Here is a 13,233-nt window from a genome sequence, read left to right as displayed (position 1 = left end):
AGACTAGCAGAGCGCATCCACAAACACCAACTAGCAGTCAGAAGACACGATGAGAACTCCTTAATCTCACAACACATGGACAGACTCAACCATAGTTTCAACTGGGAAACTGTGAGCATCCTAAACCAAGCCAAATCCAAAAAGCCAGAGAATTCCTGGAAGCCTGGCACTCAGACCAAGCAGCCATCAACAGACACATAGAGGTAAACAACATTTACATACCATTCAAAAGAGACCACAGAAAAGCCAAAAGACCAGTACACTCCCTTGCCAGCAATCAACACCCAGATATGCAAAAATCAACACTAGGATTAACACCAGATGAACCATCAAACAGCACACACCACCCGAATCAAGGAACTATTAACTCAGTCAATCAATCAAGCAGCAAACAACAGCCCAATCAAAGAACTCCCAAGGAGAGAACAACACCCCTACCAACACAAGCAGGGCAAGCCACAGTATATAAACTGAGAGCAAGGCCCAATCCTTCTTTGTGCTGAAGATGTTGCCTAGTCTGGCAATGAAACATCTGCAAGAAAACAACAAGGCTCAGAGAGCACCAAGGACTCCACTGTCTTTTCTGGCTAGCAGCAGCTCTACAGGATTTCAGACAGCCCCTTCCAGGTCTACCTGGAAGATGCTAGGAAACAAAGGAGTTTTTTCTGCTACTGAGCCATGGTATCACTCCACTGCTAGAATTCTATTAGGTCATTCCTGCTACTGGGTTTTTTTTGCACCACAAATGACAAGACTGCTAAAAGCAGACAAATGTATGTATGCAATTTTTTTCATGACAAGGCCCATGGAAATGTTTCAAACCAAAATCTCTCTTCATCCTTGGAGATGATTGTATCCTTTGTCCCAGGTTTCCATCAGCACCAAAATAAAGCAAGCACAGAAACAAGGATGAACAAAGAGGAGGCACTGAATTCTGTCTGTAGAATTGGGAAAAAATAGAAAACGTCAGGGCCTGGAGTTCAAGGGCTTGGATAATAGCAGCAGCAACAGCAGCACACAGGTGTTACTGCTGTATTGATCCCAGCAAAAGCAGAAAGGCCTTGCAAGCTGCTGGTATTTTTAGCAGGCCTGGCCACCACCGTGGCTTTGTGCTGTCTGCTAAGCAGCAATTACCGTTACACACCACTGTTCCATTCCATGCAAGATGGGCTGCCTCAGAAAGGACAGCCCTCTGTTTGAAACCGTCTTGCCAGATGCTGATGCTGCTTCATTTGTGTACTATCAGTTTAGACTTTTTGTGTTGTTGCTGTTTTGCTGGTTTTAACCTAGTAGTTATACCTTAATGATGGGTTGTTTTTAATCCCTATTTCTATATTTTGTAATTCAATTCAAAATTCCCTTTTGAATGGGAAAAGCTGGTATACATTTTTATTAAATCACTAGAATACATAAGATTGACTTCATTGCACATCGCTAAAGGAGAACTCATTTTCAATTGCCAGTTCAGAGTTCTTTATATTATTTAGCTCTGCCTTCCCCAACCTGCTGCCCTCCAGATATTAGGTTGTGGTTCCCATCGGTTCCAGGTATAACAAGAGTAGGGGACTAGCATCTGGAGCAGGTTAACCTACTCTTTCCTTCAGACTCTAAAATTTCTGATCCCAGAACCTGTCAAGAGATTAAAAATTTCCTTGTCTAATCCATGTTTTGCCTGAAATTTAGACTGATGACAGAGAGCATGGGCTTGCTTGTAGCCCCTTCAACTAATTAACACGGTGCCATATATTTTTTAGGCTAGCCTATTTGCTGCTGAACTGCTGTATTTGGTGGAAAACCTCTGCACAATACCAAAAGAACTTGATTAAGAGAAAAGGAATTTCAGCAGTAATTTTTTTAATATTTTAAACCTTTATATTGGTCAGATTTCAGGACTTTTCTCAGAAAAACAGGACTAGAACTACTCTGGGCTTCACTATTCTGAGAAATCTTGAAGAAAGCTAGGAATAAAAACAAACTAAACTAAATGGCAATGAATGAGGGGAAAGGTTTATTAAACAGGTTTTGCTTGCCTGCTTGTTATGTGTTATTTATCAGCTAGAATAGGAATGGGTCACCTGTGGCTTCAGACCACCTGTGGACCCTAAGCCCCCTCTTTGCAACCCCCAGAAATGCCTCGGCCCAGAATTTGTGGCATTCTTTCTCATCGTTTCAAGGCAGGAAACATACTACAACTGTAATGAAAGTCCTACAATAGGCTTCAAGAACCTCTCCCAAAACTCCTCACCCACATCAGAGAAAAGCTATATGGTCGCTAGGAATCAAAAATGACTTGATGGCACATAATCATCAATTACCCTCTTTGTATCATTGCATCCAGTGTGGCTCTCAGGCTAGCACAAAATGTTGAATGGAGCTTCTGGCCACCAAAGATTTCCATCCCTGCCCTGGCTTGATTCTCTCTAAATACCCCCTGCCATTTCTGTTTTTTATGGTGACTGCCATTTTCTAACACAATATCCAAGAACAGTAAAAACAGTAATTTTTAACTTGTTAGAATTGGGAAAATATTGAAATTGTTCTTGGAGAATCATAATTTTATCTGTGGATGTGCAGATCATAGCTAATTTGCCTAAGGAGGGCCTTTGCTTATAATGATATGTCATGTTGCCTCAGTGTGGGAAAGCATGTCACTTTGCTTCAATTTGGTTGATCCACTTGGTGAATAGCAGCACCGTCATATAAGCTGTGCATGTGCAGAAGCTACTTTGCTGAGTAAAGTAATGCAGCTTCTCTGCTCTGCCAAACTGATGTGGGGTGGTGTACAGAAGTTTTCTTGGCAAGGTTTTTCAGAAGTGGTTTGCCATTGCCCCCTTCCTAGGGCTGAGAGAGTGTGACTGGCCCAAGGTCACCCAGCTGGCTTTGTGCCTAAAGCGGGATTAGAACTCACAATCTCCCGGTTTCTAGCCTGATGCCTTAACCACTGCACCAAACTGGCTCTCATTTTTTAAAACTATATTTTAACTATATTTTTAATATATTAAATATATTTAAACTATATTTTAAACTATATTTATTTAAAATAAAAATAACTAAAATCACATTCTACATAAAACACAATGAAATGTAATCTAATCTGATTTTTCCCATGGTCCCATCCACTATTTATTGCCATGCTTCCCCCAGGCTAGCACTTGAAAGCCAAGTGTTGCCCTCCATTTGAAACAAGTTCTGCAGCTCTTCCCTAAAATGACTCTAGGCCTTGAGGAGGATGCCCAGTTATGGTGGACCTGCCAAAATTCAGTTGCAACTTCTGCCACCTAAAACAGTAGCAAAACAAAAAGTTCTGAAGTAATACAATTGTAACTCCTGTTGGTGAGACCAAACTACAAGGATTTGTTGAAGCTCTTTGGTGCATCAGTCCCCTTTTCTTGGAATGGGTGCAGAATCTCAAGAAACCATTTGCATATAATTCTAGCTTAACATTGTCTTAAGATGAAATCTAGTAGCAAATGAAGTTGTGGGATCTTTCAGAGCCAATTTCTCCCAGTTCGGTTGTTTCAAATTTCACTTTGACTCAATTTAATAAGCAACTACATCTTCCTCTCCCTTCGACCTTCCCTACCCCCAACCCAATTTGGATTTTGTAGCCCAGCCAAATGTAATCTAAGATTGCTTTGCAACAAACTTGTAGCAACTTTTTACAGTAAATGATGTTCCCCGATCTCTTGACTGCAGGAAGTCAGTCCTCAGATGGGGCTGCTTATGGCTGAAATGTCTTCTCTGTGCAGACAGCTCAATTAAGAAGATGTTTGATCTAGAAAAGCTGACTGCCCTGTTTTCATCCCACCACAATGAAAGAAGCTATCTCTGCCCCTTCAAGACAAATGAGACCTGCCAATACAGTAAAATCTGAAGTGAGAGAAAAGGGGGGAAAGATCCTTTGAAAATCCACATATTCTTTAAAAGATCAAGCAACATCTTTGATACTGGCTTTTTTGTTCTGTACAAGTATACTGAAGGGTAGGAATTTTAGTTGGACATTATTGTAATAAGAATATTTGGAGTATGTCACATTTGTTTTTTCTGTTTGATGAATAGGAGGAAATTGGATATGTGCAAAACTGCAAGGTAGCATGTAGCAATTGTTGCTCTCCTTTTGGGCTGTCTCTCTCCCTCTCTTTTTCCTCCATGGTCTCCTGGGTTCATATCAATGAAGTTCAATGAAGTAGAATCCGTTTCATAAATGGATCTCACATCTCATTCTTTGTAAAGCACCATCTACAAACAATATACATGGAAGTAACTGGCCCTGTGATCTATATGGTGCATCTAAGAGCCCACAAAACATTCTAGCTGTTGATAGTTTTTAATTTGGATTTTATTCACCCAGCAGAGACAGTAAGAAGCCCTTTTTGTCAAGCTTTATCAAAACAGTCAAGCAATTTCATTTTCCTGACTTCCCTAATTGTTTTGCATTCTCCCCTTCTTTCATCCTACCTGCTTTAGGAATATTTCAGCCAGTAAGTTTTTCAGCACTTTTTTCTCTGCACTCTAACTTTTGGCTCAAAGCCATTTTAAACATCAATCTCTTAGCAAGCTATGATAATATGTGTATGTGTTTGTACCTTTCCATGTTGTTAAATATTAAAACTATTGAATTCAGAGTTAAGAAAAAGCTTAGGGTTATACTGGCCAGCATCCCTCCATCAGTCATACTGGCAGCTCAATGTTTGCAGGCTTTTCTCTTCTGGCAGGTACACCTTTTATCTTCTTCTCTTCCATAATCTTCAGCTCCACCAAGAGATTTCTGCCCTGAGTATGAAGGTCCTGTGGTGCCCCCTCCTCTTCAGCAGACTTCTGGTAGTGTCTGTTAGGGTACTGCCCAAACAATTGTTTTTGGCAGAAATTGTTTTTGTCTTCCCACCTGCCTCCATATTAATGCAACTCAGTTTTACCAGCCCATTACTAGGTTTTACTAAAGCCAGCCCAACTTCAATAATCAATTACTGTCTGTCCGTTTCAGCCATTTTAGCTGCAAACCATCAGCTCCATTTCCAATCCTCTCATTTTTTTTCTTTTTCTTCCCAGAGACCTCTTTGGCAGTGTTTAAAACTTCATGTCCAATGCCAACATAGCATTTGATATGACACCAGCCCTCCTATAGCACATCTTTCTCCTGTGACAGTTTGGTTTTCTGAGTGGGTGTGTGTCTGCATGGATACATGAAGAGCCAGAAAGATGCTATGGCAGAGACCAGACTTATCACAAGTCTAGAAATATCCACAAAATGGAGTTCAAAATCATGCATAAGTCTATAAGTTAACACTGGAACAGTGCTGTATCCATTGTGGCCTTTAGATTGGTCTCCTTTATCTCCATTCTGATGCTCTCCTTGAAGTTAAATGACAAAGGAGGAATATGTTGGAGGCATCTGTCTTAAAGTTTTCCCAGGGCCTGGGAAAGAGAGGACCTGCTTCAGGTTATTGCATGAAATTTTTCTAGACTCAGAAAAGAATTTATTTATTTATTATTATTCCAATTTCTATCACCCCCTGAAGGGAAATATCAATTTCCATCTCCCCCTGAAGAGAATGCACATACAGACCTCCCAGTTTAGTCTAGTGGTTAAGGCAACAGGCTAGAAACCAGGAGACTGAGAGTTCTAGTCCTGCCTTAGGTATGAAAGCCCGCTGGGTGACCTTGGGCTAGTCACTCTCTCTCAGCCCAACTCACCTCACAGGGTTGTTGTTGTGGGGAAAATAGGAGGAGGAAGGAGTATTAGGTATGTTTGCCGCCTTGAGTTATTTATAAAAATAATAAAGGTGGGGTAGAAAATAAGTAAAATCAATCATGAGAGGAGGCAAAGTGACATAGATTACCAATCCTGCAAGAGAGTATGAAAACTGAAATGTAAACTTCAAAGAACAACAAGAATCAATCAACCGTGATGCCAGTCAGTAGCTAGAGGGCAGCTCATCAGGATACTGAACATATTAAGCTTCCACCTGAATTAAAAAAACTGTATTTGGAGGAAGAGAGGCTCCAGGTGAAATTAAAGGTTCTCTTTGGAACAAGTGAGGAAGAGGCTACAATTGAAGAAATCCAATTGCAACTTGTTCATGAAGCTGAGATGGCCAAGATCCAGGCACAAAACTCCGGCGTACTATTTACTCAACATTTGCTCCCATAGAAAGTCACAAGTTAAATTCATTAGGGCTGACAGTTCCTGATCTTCTTGCTAACCAAGTGCTGATGCACTGGGGAGGTGGCCATTTGTTTTCTTGACAAAGGGAATGTGCAGATGTTTTGTGCACGTAAGCTTTTATGAACCGCCAACCTGTTTCCTAGGCTCTGAGAAACCCATTACATCACTCCTGTTGATCTTGAAATGCTAAGGTCACAAACAGCCAATCGGTTGTTCATTTCAGTAGTCCAATAGGATAACAATGACATTTGGTGAGTGCCTCCTCCTGTTAGTTCTGTAGTTCATGTTGTATGCATTTTGCCTGCTAATTCCCCCTTCCCAACCTATTTGCTTCTAATGATGCAGAGTAATAAAGCAGCCAAGGCACTACAGCAGCTGAGCCTATGCAAAGAATAGGAGAAGCTGATTTGAGACCAGGAATCAAAAGGCAGCATGAAGCAAATTCTCTTCAATGTTTTGCAGAGCTTCAGCACTATAAATAGTAAGACTGCCTTTGATACAAAACTGACCTAGCCACCAAACAGAGAAGACAATGTGATACCACAAAGAGTAGAGAAATTCCTGAAGCAGCGCAGAAACCTGGTGTGGAAGTACCCTTGATTCACAGCTATTAGAGAACATCCATGAAAGACCTCCCTAAATGGCTGGATGATACATATTAAATCCAGAATATAAATTGTGAACTAATAATCTGTACAATCATAATAAAACTAAGGTTTTGTTGATAACAAACCACAAGAACCTGCTAGAAAATTCTTCAATGCATTTTACAGTATATGGATGGGAGATGCAACATGTGAAAAACAGTGTCATCTGGTGGCATAAAAGTGGCACTTCACATACCCCAAAGTGTTTTTGTAGTTTTGATAGGCAGAATTCTACAAATGAAATTGGTGGTTGGGTGGTCTGAGATCTCAAAACCTGTCACTCTGGACCACTTTACTTCCTTTTAGTAAATTTATAACTTGTCTTCAAAGAACTGAGGGTGGTACATGCTTCTCTCCCCCCTTTTTTACCATCATTCACCAAATTCTTCATTATCTTCACAATTCTCTTGATATGTTATGAGACAGTGACTGCTCCAAAATCTCCCAGTGAGCTTCATAGCTAAGTGAGGAGCAAAACCTAGATCTTGCCAGTCCTAGTTGGGCTAGGATCACAACCTGGTTGGAGTAAAAGACCTCCAAGTTCCCTTCCAACCCTATGATTCTAATCAACACTTCAACCACTACATCTTACTGTTCATATCCCTTGTTTTACCTCTACAGTTAGATTACTATATTCAGTTTGGGGGTCTCCACTGCTGACCTCAGATTTAAACAGAGTAATGGGAATGTATATGCCTGGTTTATACATCATTCTAAGGTGCAATGCGATTTGATTTTGGATTGGTGAGAATCCAGTCATTGTGATATGTAAATAATAGTTTATGGCTTAACATGAACAGTGATTGTTCCTTCAATACACAATAATTAAATCTTGCTTCACTGTATGTGAATCCAGTGTCTTTTCAATGTCTTTATTTACAAATGTGCAAGTTCAATGGAATGTGGCACAGTATATGCAACAAGCAACTATGTTAAATAATATTTTTTTCTTAAATATCTAAAAGACAACTATATTCAGAATCTTGCTGAAATATGATCAGTTAATCCATTCAAAAAGTACTAGAAAAACCACTTTAAGCACTGAGTTCATAATTACTAAGTATGACTCACAATGACAAGTTTTACATTACTTTATCTTGAATATATTCATGAAGAAAATCTATTTATGTGGTTGCTAAGAGTAGAAAACAACTTGATGGCACATAAGCATCATCTTGAATATATATCACCTGATACACCAAGTCACAAAAGGCAAATTAATCTCTGTGAAATATTAGAAGCTGAGACAAAACCTCAAGATTGAGAGTGTGGTTAATCAAATAATTTGTTTTTACAGCTGAAGTCAAAATTATTTGTTTTATTCATTTTAAATATGAAACAGTAAATCAGAATGTTACGAACTCCTAGAATGTTAAAAATTATAATTACTCATCCTGTTGCTAGTATTATACATTTTACATTCTACCCCCACATTTGTAAATTTTTACTACCCTTCCAACTCCTTTTCTACATCATAGTAATTATACCATCATTTTTATACATATTAATATTACTGAATAAGTATATTTAAATATTACTACACACTATAGCAGATTTGTAACATTTGACTCATTAACTTTTATGGATGGCATTTAACTTTATTTAACAGAAAAGGTTACATTTTGTTTTATGAAGACAGAAAAGATGCCACCTTCAGGGGTGGAAATGACATTTAATGAAATAAATATTAATAAATAATATTGTTTTAATAGAGCAGGCAATCAACTAGTGTTGGAAGGTCCTGATAACCAACACCCAAAATATTATGCATATTTGTATTTCCTATTCAGCTTGAATCCATATATGTTTATTAGAATTCAATCCCATACAATCAACACAAATTGTTGTCAGGTGCAATTAAATCTTTGCTTATTTCGAAGTAAATCTGAGTTAAATAAGACTTTCTTCCAAGTAAGTGTGCACTGAGAGGGGGGGGGGACTCAGACACTTACATTTAATTAATTACAGCCTCCCTGAAGTCAACGGAGATTTTTCTTCCCTAAAGATACAGTTCCAGCTCCAGCCAAGTGAACCCTTGCCTGGAGCCCAGCCCTACGGTATTCCATGAAGCCTCGGTGCTTGGCGTTAATCGGCAACAAGAGGCCTTTGCCCCAGTACAGTAATGAGCAACAAACCATCCTTAAGACAAAAAAGCGTCATCTCGGTCGGGCTGCGCCTCCCGAAGACATCCTGAAGGCACCTCCATGCAACTCAATGAAAGCCCCGCTTGGCGGAGGAACAAGCATCTCTCCTCATAGTGGAGCCAGATCACGTGCCATCACGCCGTCGCTTCGCCTCCGCTGGTTGGCTGGGGCTTGGCAATGAGCAAGAAAACGTGGTTGCCTAGGTGATGAGAGAGGCCTCTGTTGTACACAATCTGGACTTGCTTGGGCAGCAATTTAGGCTCCAGGCAGGTGAGTGGTGGCCGCTGGGAAGGACGGTTAGTGGCACTTGCCTACCAGTCGAATCGTCCCTGCTCCACCGCCTTCCCCAAATGGGTTGGACTAGGATTCTGGTCATCCCAGGCTATGGAGCTATTCTGTGATACATTTTGGGGGCTCCGGGCTGGGAACGTGCTTCCTTTTGCCCCCCCACCCCCCCGTTAAAGTAGATTTGGGATTCATTGTGTTGCATGAACCTAGCAATGAAACTAGAACAGTTTCATTGTTCAGTGTGTATGTCTTTTTTTTTGTCGGGAATGTTTGTGGGGAATCAGTTCTCTAGATACAGAATGCTGTTCTAATGAAGGGTCTTTGGGAATATTATGATTTCATATTCTTATATCCTACAAATTGTATTGCTAATTACAGTAACACTTAGCATTTTTTAGTTCAACTCTTTTCACCTTTATTAACTTAGAAAGTTTTACAGCAGCAAACAATAGAAGCTGTTGTCTATTTTATAGAGGCTAGCAGAATCATGCATCTAAAATCATCTCACTTTTTTTGCAAATGCATGTTAATAAGGAATTTCATGCTTCATAACCAGGGTATTGTAGATGTGTTCTATAATTTCCTTCCAACCTACCCTGTTTTGAGCAACCCACTCAGATGTAGTAAAAATACAACAATTAAGCAGAACCTACTTGATTTCTCAAATTAGTACATAATATCCTAATTATTGGGGAAAAAATGAAAAGGTGGTCTTTTCATCAAAAGATGCCTCTGATGCTATCAAAAGATCAGAGATGCCTCTGACTCTATCAAAAGATAGAGTCAGAGGCAGTTAATGAAAAGAATTCTAGAACTTGGATGTTAAAATCTTGCTGGGCAATCTGTGTTTCAGATTATCTGCAATCTATATATACTTTTGAATAGATCTGTATGTGGTTATACTGTTAGTGACTTGCAGATTAGATCTGGAGTCCTGATCACTGCTGAACCTCAGAGTACCCACAGACATCACCTTTTATATCTGCCAGGTTTCCTGTACCATCTTAGTTTTAAAATAAAATTTTAAAAAGTAAAGTATCAGGCTCTTTTATCAGCTGTTGCATTAGTATTCTTATAAAATAAAAAATGATAGCTGCCTGCAGTTTGAACAATTGAAGATATGTCGTTACCTCTGGCAACTCTTTATGGACTTTCTGCTGACACCAGGACTGAAAAGATGATGTTTTATGGATTTGTTTATAGATAAGAGATGGGATACGGGATGAAGAGATAAATGTTTGTAACCTTAGAGGAGGTGAAGAATCACTAAGTCTGTCTATACTTGTTATGATTAAGGTTGGAAGTCACGTCTTTGTTTCTTTTCTCTTATTATAGTCTTTCTTTCTCTTCTTTTTTGCACATTTTACTCCTTGCTATTCTCTTTTCTTTAATTTGTATTAGATTTTACTATTATGAGAAAAGTTCTTAATAAAAATTATATATAAAAAAAGAATCCAAAGGCAATTGTTGGGAACAATGTTTACTCTCTTGGTAAATGGGTATTGTGTGATTACCATTTCTGACCTTGGCAAATATTTTGTGAATAGGCACACTTTCTATGGTAGCCATTTGGTGAAAGCACCATGGCATTATCTTAACATTCTAAAGATGCCTACTCATCCCAAAGGGCTGGAAATCCCTGGACTGGACTATGCATTTCAGAGACTTCCATATGGAAAGGAAATTCCAGAAGATAATCCAGTGGGAGTTGGCTGATCAGAGCTTATTACTCTTGTTTTTTCTGGCTTGCTAAACATTTCTTGCTGATTTAAGATAGACTCTAGAGCAGTATTTTCCAACCTTGGCAACTTCATGATGTGTGGCCTTCAATACCTAGAATTCCCCAACAACTATGGCAATTGCTGAGAATTCTGGGAGTTGAAGTCCACATAACTGAAAGCTGCCAAGGTAGGAAAACACTGCTCTAGAGTTCTGAAATGCTCTAGAGCTTGGGAAGTGGATATCTTAAAGTTTATCTTTTACCATATGTGTCCTCTCATTAACAGCTGAGTCCTGGCTCCATAACTCATTTCTTAGCAAGATACTGCACTTTATTCTTATCTCCAGGTATGAGCTATGTAAAGCTGAAATGCTCAGAAAATGATACAAAGTGATTCTCAAAACCAGATTGCTTCTGATGAAATAATTAAAGAGTTGGTAAGTTTTAGCATATCTTTAAAAACCTCTTTGATCATCCAGATATTTCGTAATTCGTATAAGAGCAGTCAAAATGACAAACAATAATTACCTTCCCCTCTGACCTTACAACTGGGTGTATAAAAATGTTGTCATATTTGTCTTCTCTCTTATCATATCCCCGCAATTCACTGTTCAGAATTTGTGTAAGGTTATAAAATATTTATTACTCAGTGTTGTACATGAAGCAAACCTTTATGGCAGGTTAAAAATAGTTGTATATATCATATACAGTCTTTATTGGCGGTACGGAGGAAGCAAGTTAACTCTTGTCATTATTGCTACGTACACTCTCCTATCTTTCTTTACTGTTTTTTATTGTTTAATAGGATTATTTCATACATTTTACAATATGCAACGTATATTTTATATTGATATCACCCTTGTAGTTTGCAACCATACAATTGCATGTCTAGGAGGAATGCTTCTTGTTACTGTATAATCTGAAAAGAGGAGAGTCTTTAGAAATATACAATCAAGAAATCTTAAGAATACTTTTCAGGGCTGTATGCAAATAGGATAGGATTATCAGTGGATATTTTTATGAGGACTATATAGAAGCTGCAGGTTCAGCTGTTGAAATCTTTTAATAGAAGTTACTGGGAGACTGGTGGACTTCGTGCTTTCATTCTTCCTTGTAAGCATCCCAGTAACATCTCTGTCATTGTGAGGAGCAGGATACACAGCTGAATATTCCCCTAGTCTTAAGAAGGCCGTTGTCATGGTATTCATTTCACTGATGTCATTACCCTGTTTCTGATAGACAAGTGTTCTCTAGTTGTGTTTGCAGGACATGCTAAATGTAGTTAATTCCATGAACTGATTAAGGTCAATATTGATGAGCAGGGGTGTGAACAGAATTTTTGAAAATTGTGATTATTTTTTATAAACATATCAGGTCATCATTAATAACTGCAGTTTTCCAGATTTATTTTGTAAGTATAAAATGTTAATGGGCTGGCATGGTATGTTTGATCCATGGATGTGAATTTTATAGGGGCTTCAATTTTGTCTTTTTTGCTTTAATTATTTTTGATAATTTTATTGTGTTTTAATTCTTGTTCGCCACTCAGAGTCCCTTTTGGGAGATGGGTAGCCATATAAATTTGATAAATAAATAAATTGGTGATAGATAGCAAAGGAGGACTTTATGCCTGTTGTGAAGTAAACAGAAGCATATAGTTTGTTTGTTTATTTATTACTCCCATTTCTATCACCACCCATCTACCCCTAAAAAGTAGTTCCTAAATATAGTTCCTGGAAAGGGCAGTTCTTGCTATGTTCTACTCTCCCTCCTTGGGAAGTTGCAAGGGTGCAGTGTTTATTAAGGTGTGGTTTCCTTTGGAAACTTTATGTTATTTAATAATAGTTGAATTTATTTACAAACTGGTATACCTTCAGCATTCCAAGAAAGACGGTTACTTTCCCTGAACTTGCATAGCTCCAAATGCAGTTTGAACCCTGTCATATTTGAGAACTGTTGCATATGTTTCCTTTTATAAACATATAGCTTACTCTTTCCTTCAGGTTATAGACAGTGGTGATAAGGCTACTTTATTTTCCTCCATCATGGAGAAAATCTGTTTGGTCACTAAGAGTCGACAACAACTTGATGGCACATAATCAAATAATCAATTTTCCTTCATAATCTGTCATGAGCACTGATGGTGAGCAGGAGGGGGCCCCTATCCAGGGGGGAAAACGCATGCGTAGTAGTGAGGAGTTGAGCAGTCATTCAAAGAGACACAGAACAGACCCGCCTTGACTTTTGGGGTTTATCTCTATGGGTTTT

At 38.8% G+C, this 13,233-nt stretch overlaps 2 protein-coding genes across 2 annotated transcripts in view; both read left to right on the top strand.

The window, feature by feature from the left end:
• Positions 1–13,233, top strand: part of JKAMP (JNK1/MAPK8 associated membrane protein) — a 288,079-nt gene that overhangs the window by 205,592 nt on the left and 69,254 nt on the right. The window lies entirely within an intron of this gene.
• LRRC9 (leucine rich repeat containing 9) overlaps positions 11,346–13,233 on the top strand; it is a 64,138-nt gene continuing 62,250 nt past the window's right edge. The window contains exon 1 of the mRNA XM_063293951.1: positions 11,346–11,402. Within this exon, the coding sequence (XP_063150021.1) occupies positions 11,346–11,402 (57 nt within the window). The remainder of the gene's footprint in view (positions 11,403–13,233) is intronic.

This window comes from Candoia aspera, chromosome 1 (genome assembly GCF_035149785.1).
Source record: "Candoia aspera isolate rCanAsp1 chromosome 1, rCanAsp1.hap2, whole genome shotgun sequence".
NCBI classification, from domain to species: Eukaryota; Metazoa; Chordata; class Lepidosauria; order Squamata; family Boidae; genus Candoia; species Candoia aspera.
The sequence above is the reverse complement of the archived record's forward strand: the minus strand, read 5'-3'. Positions and strand labels throughout refer to the sequence as shown.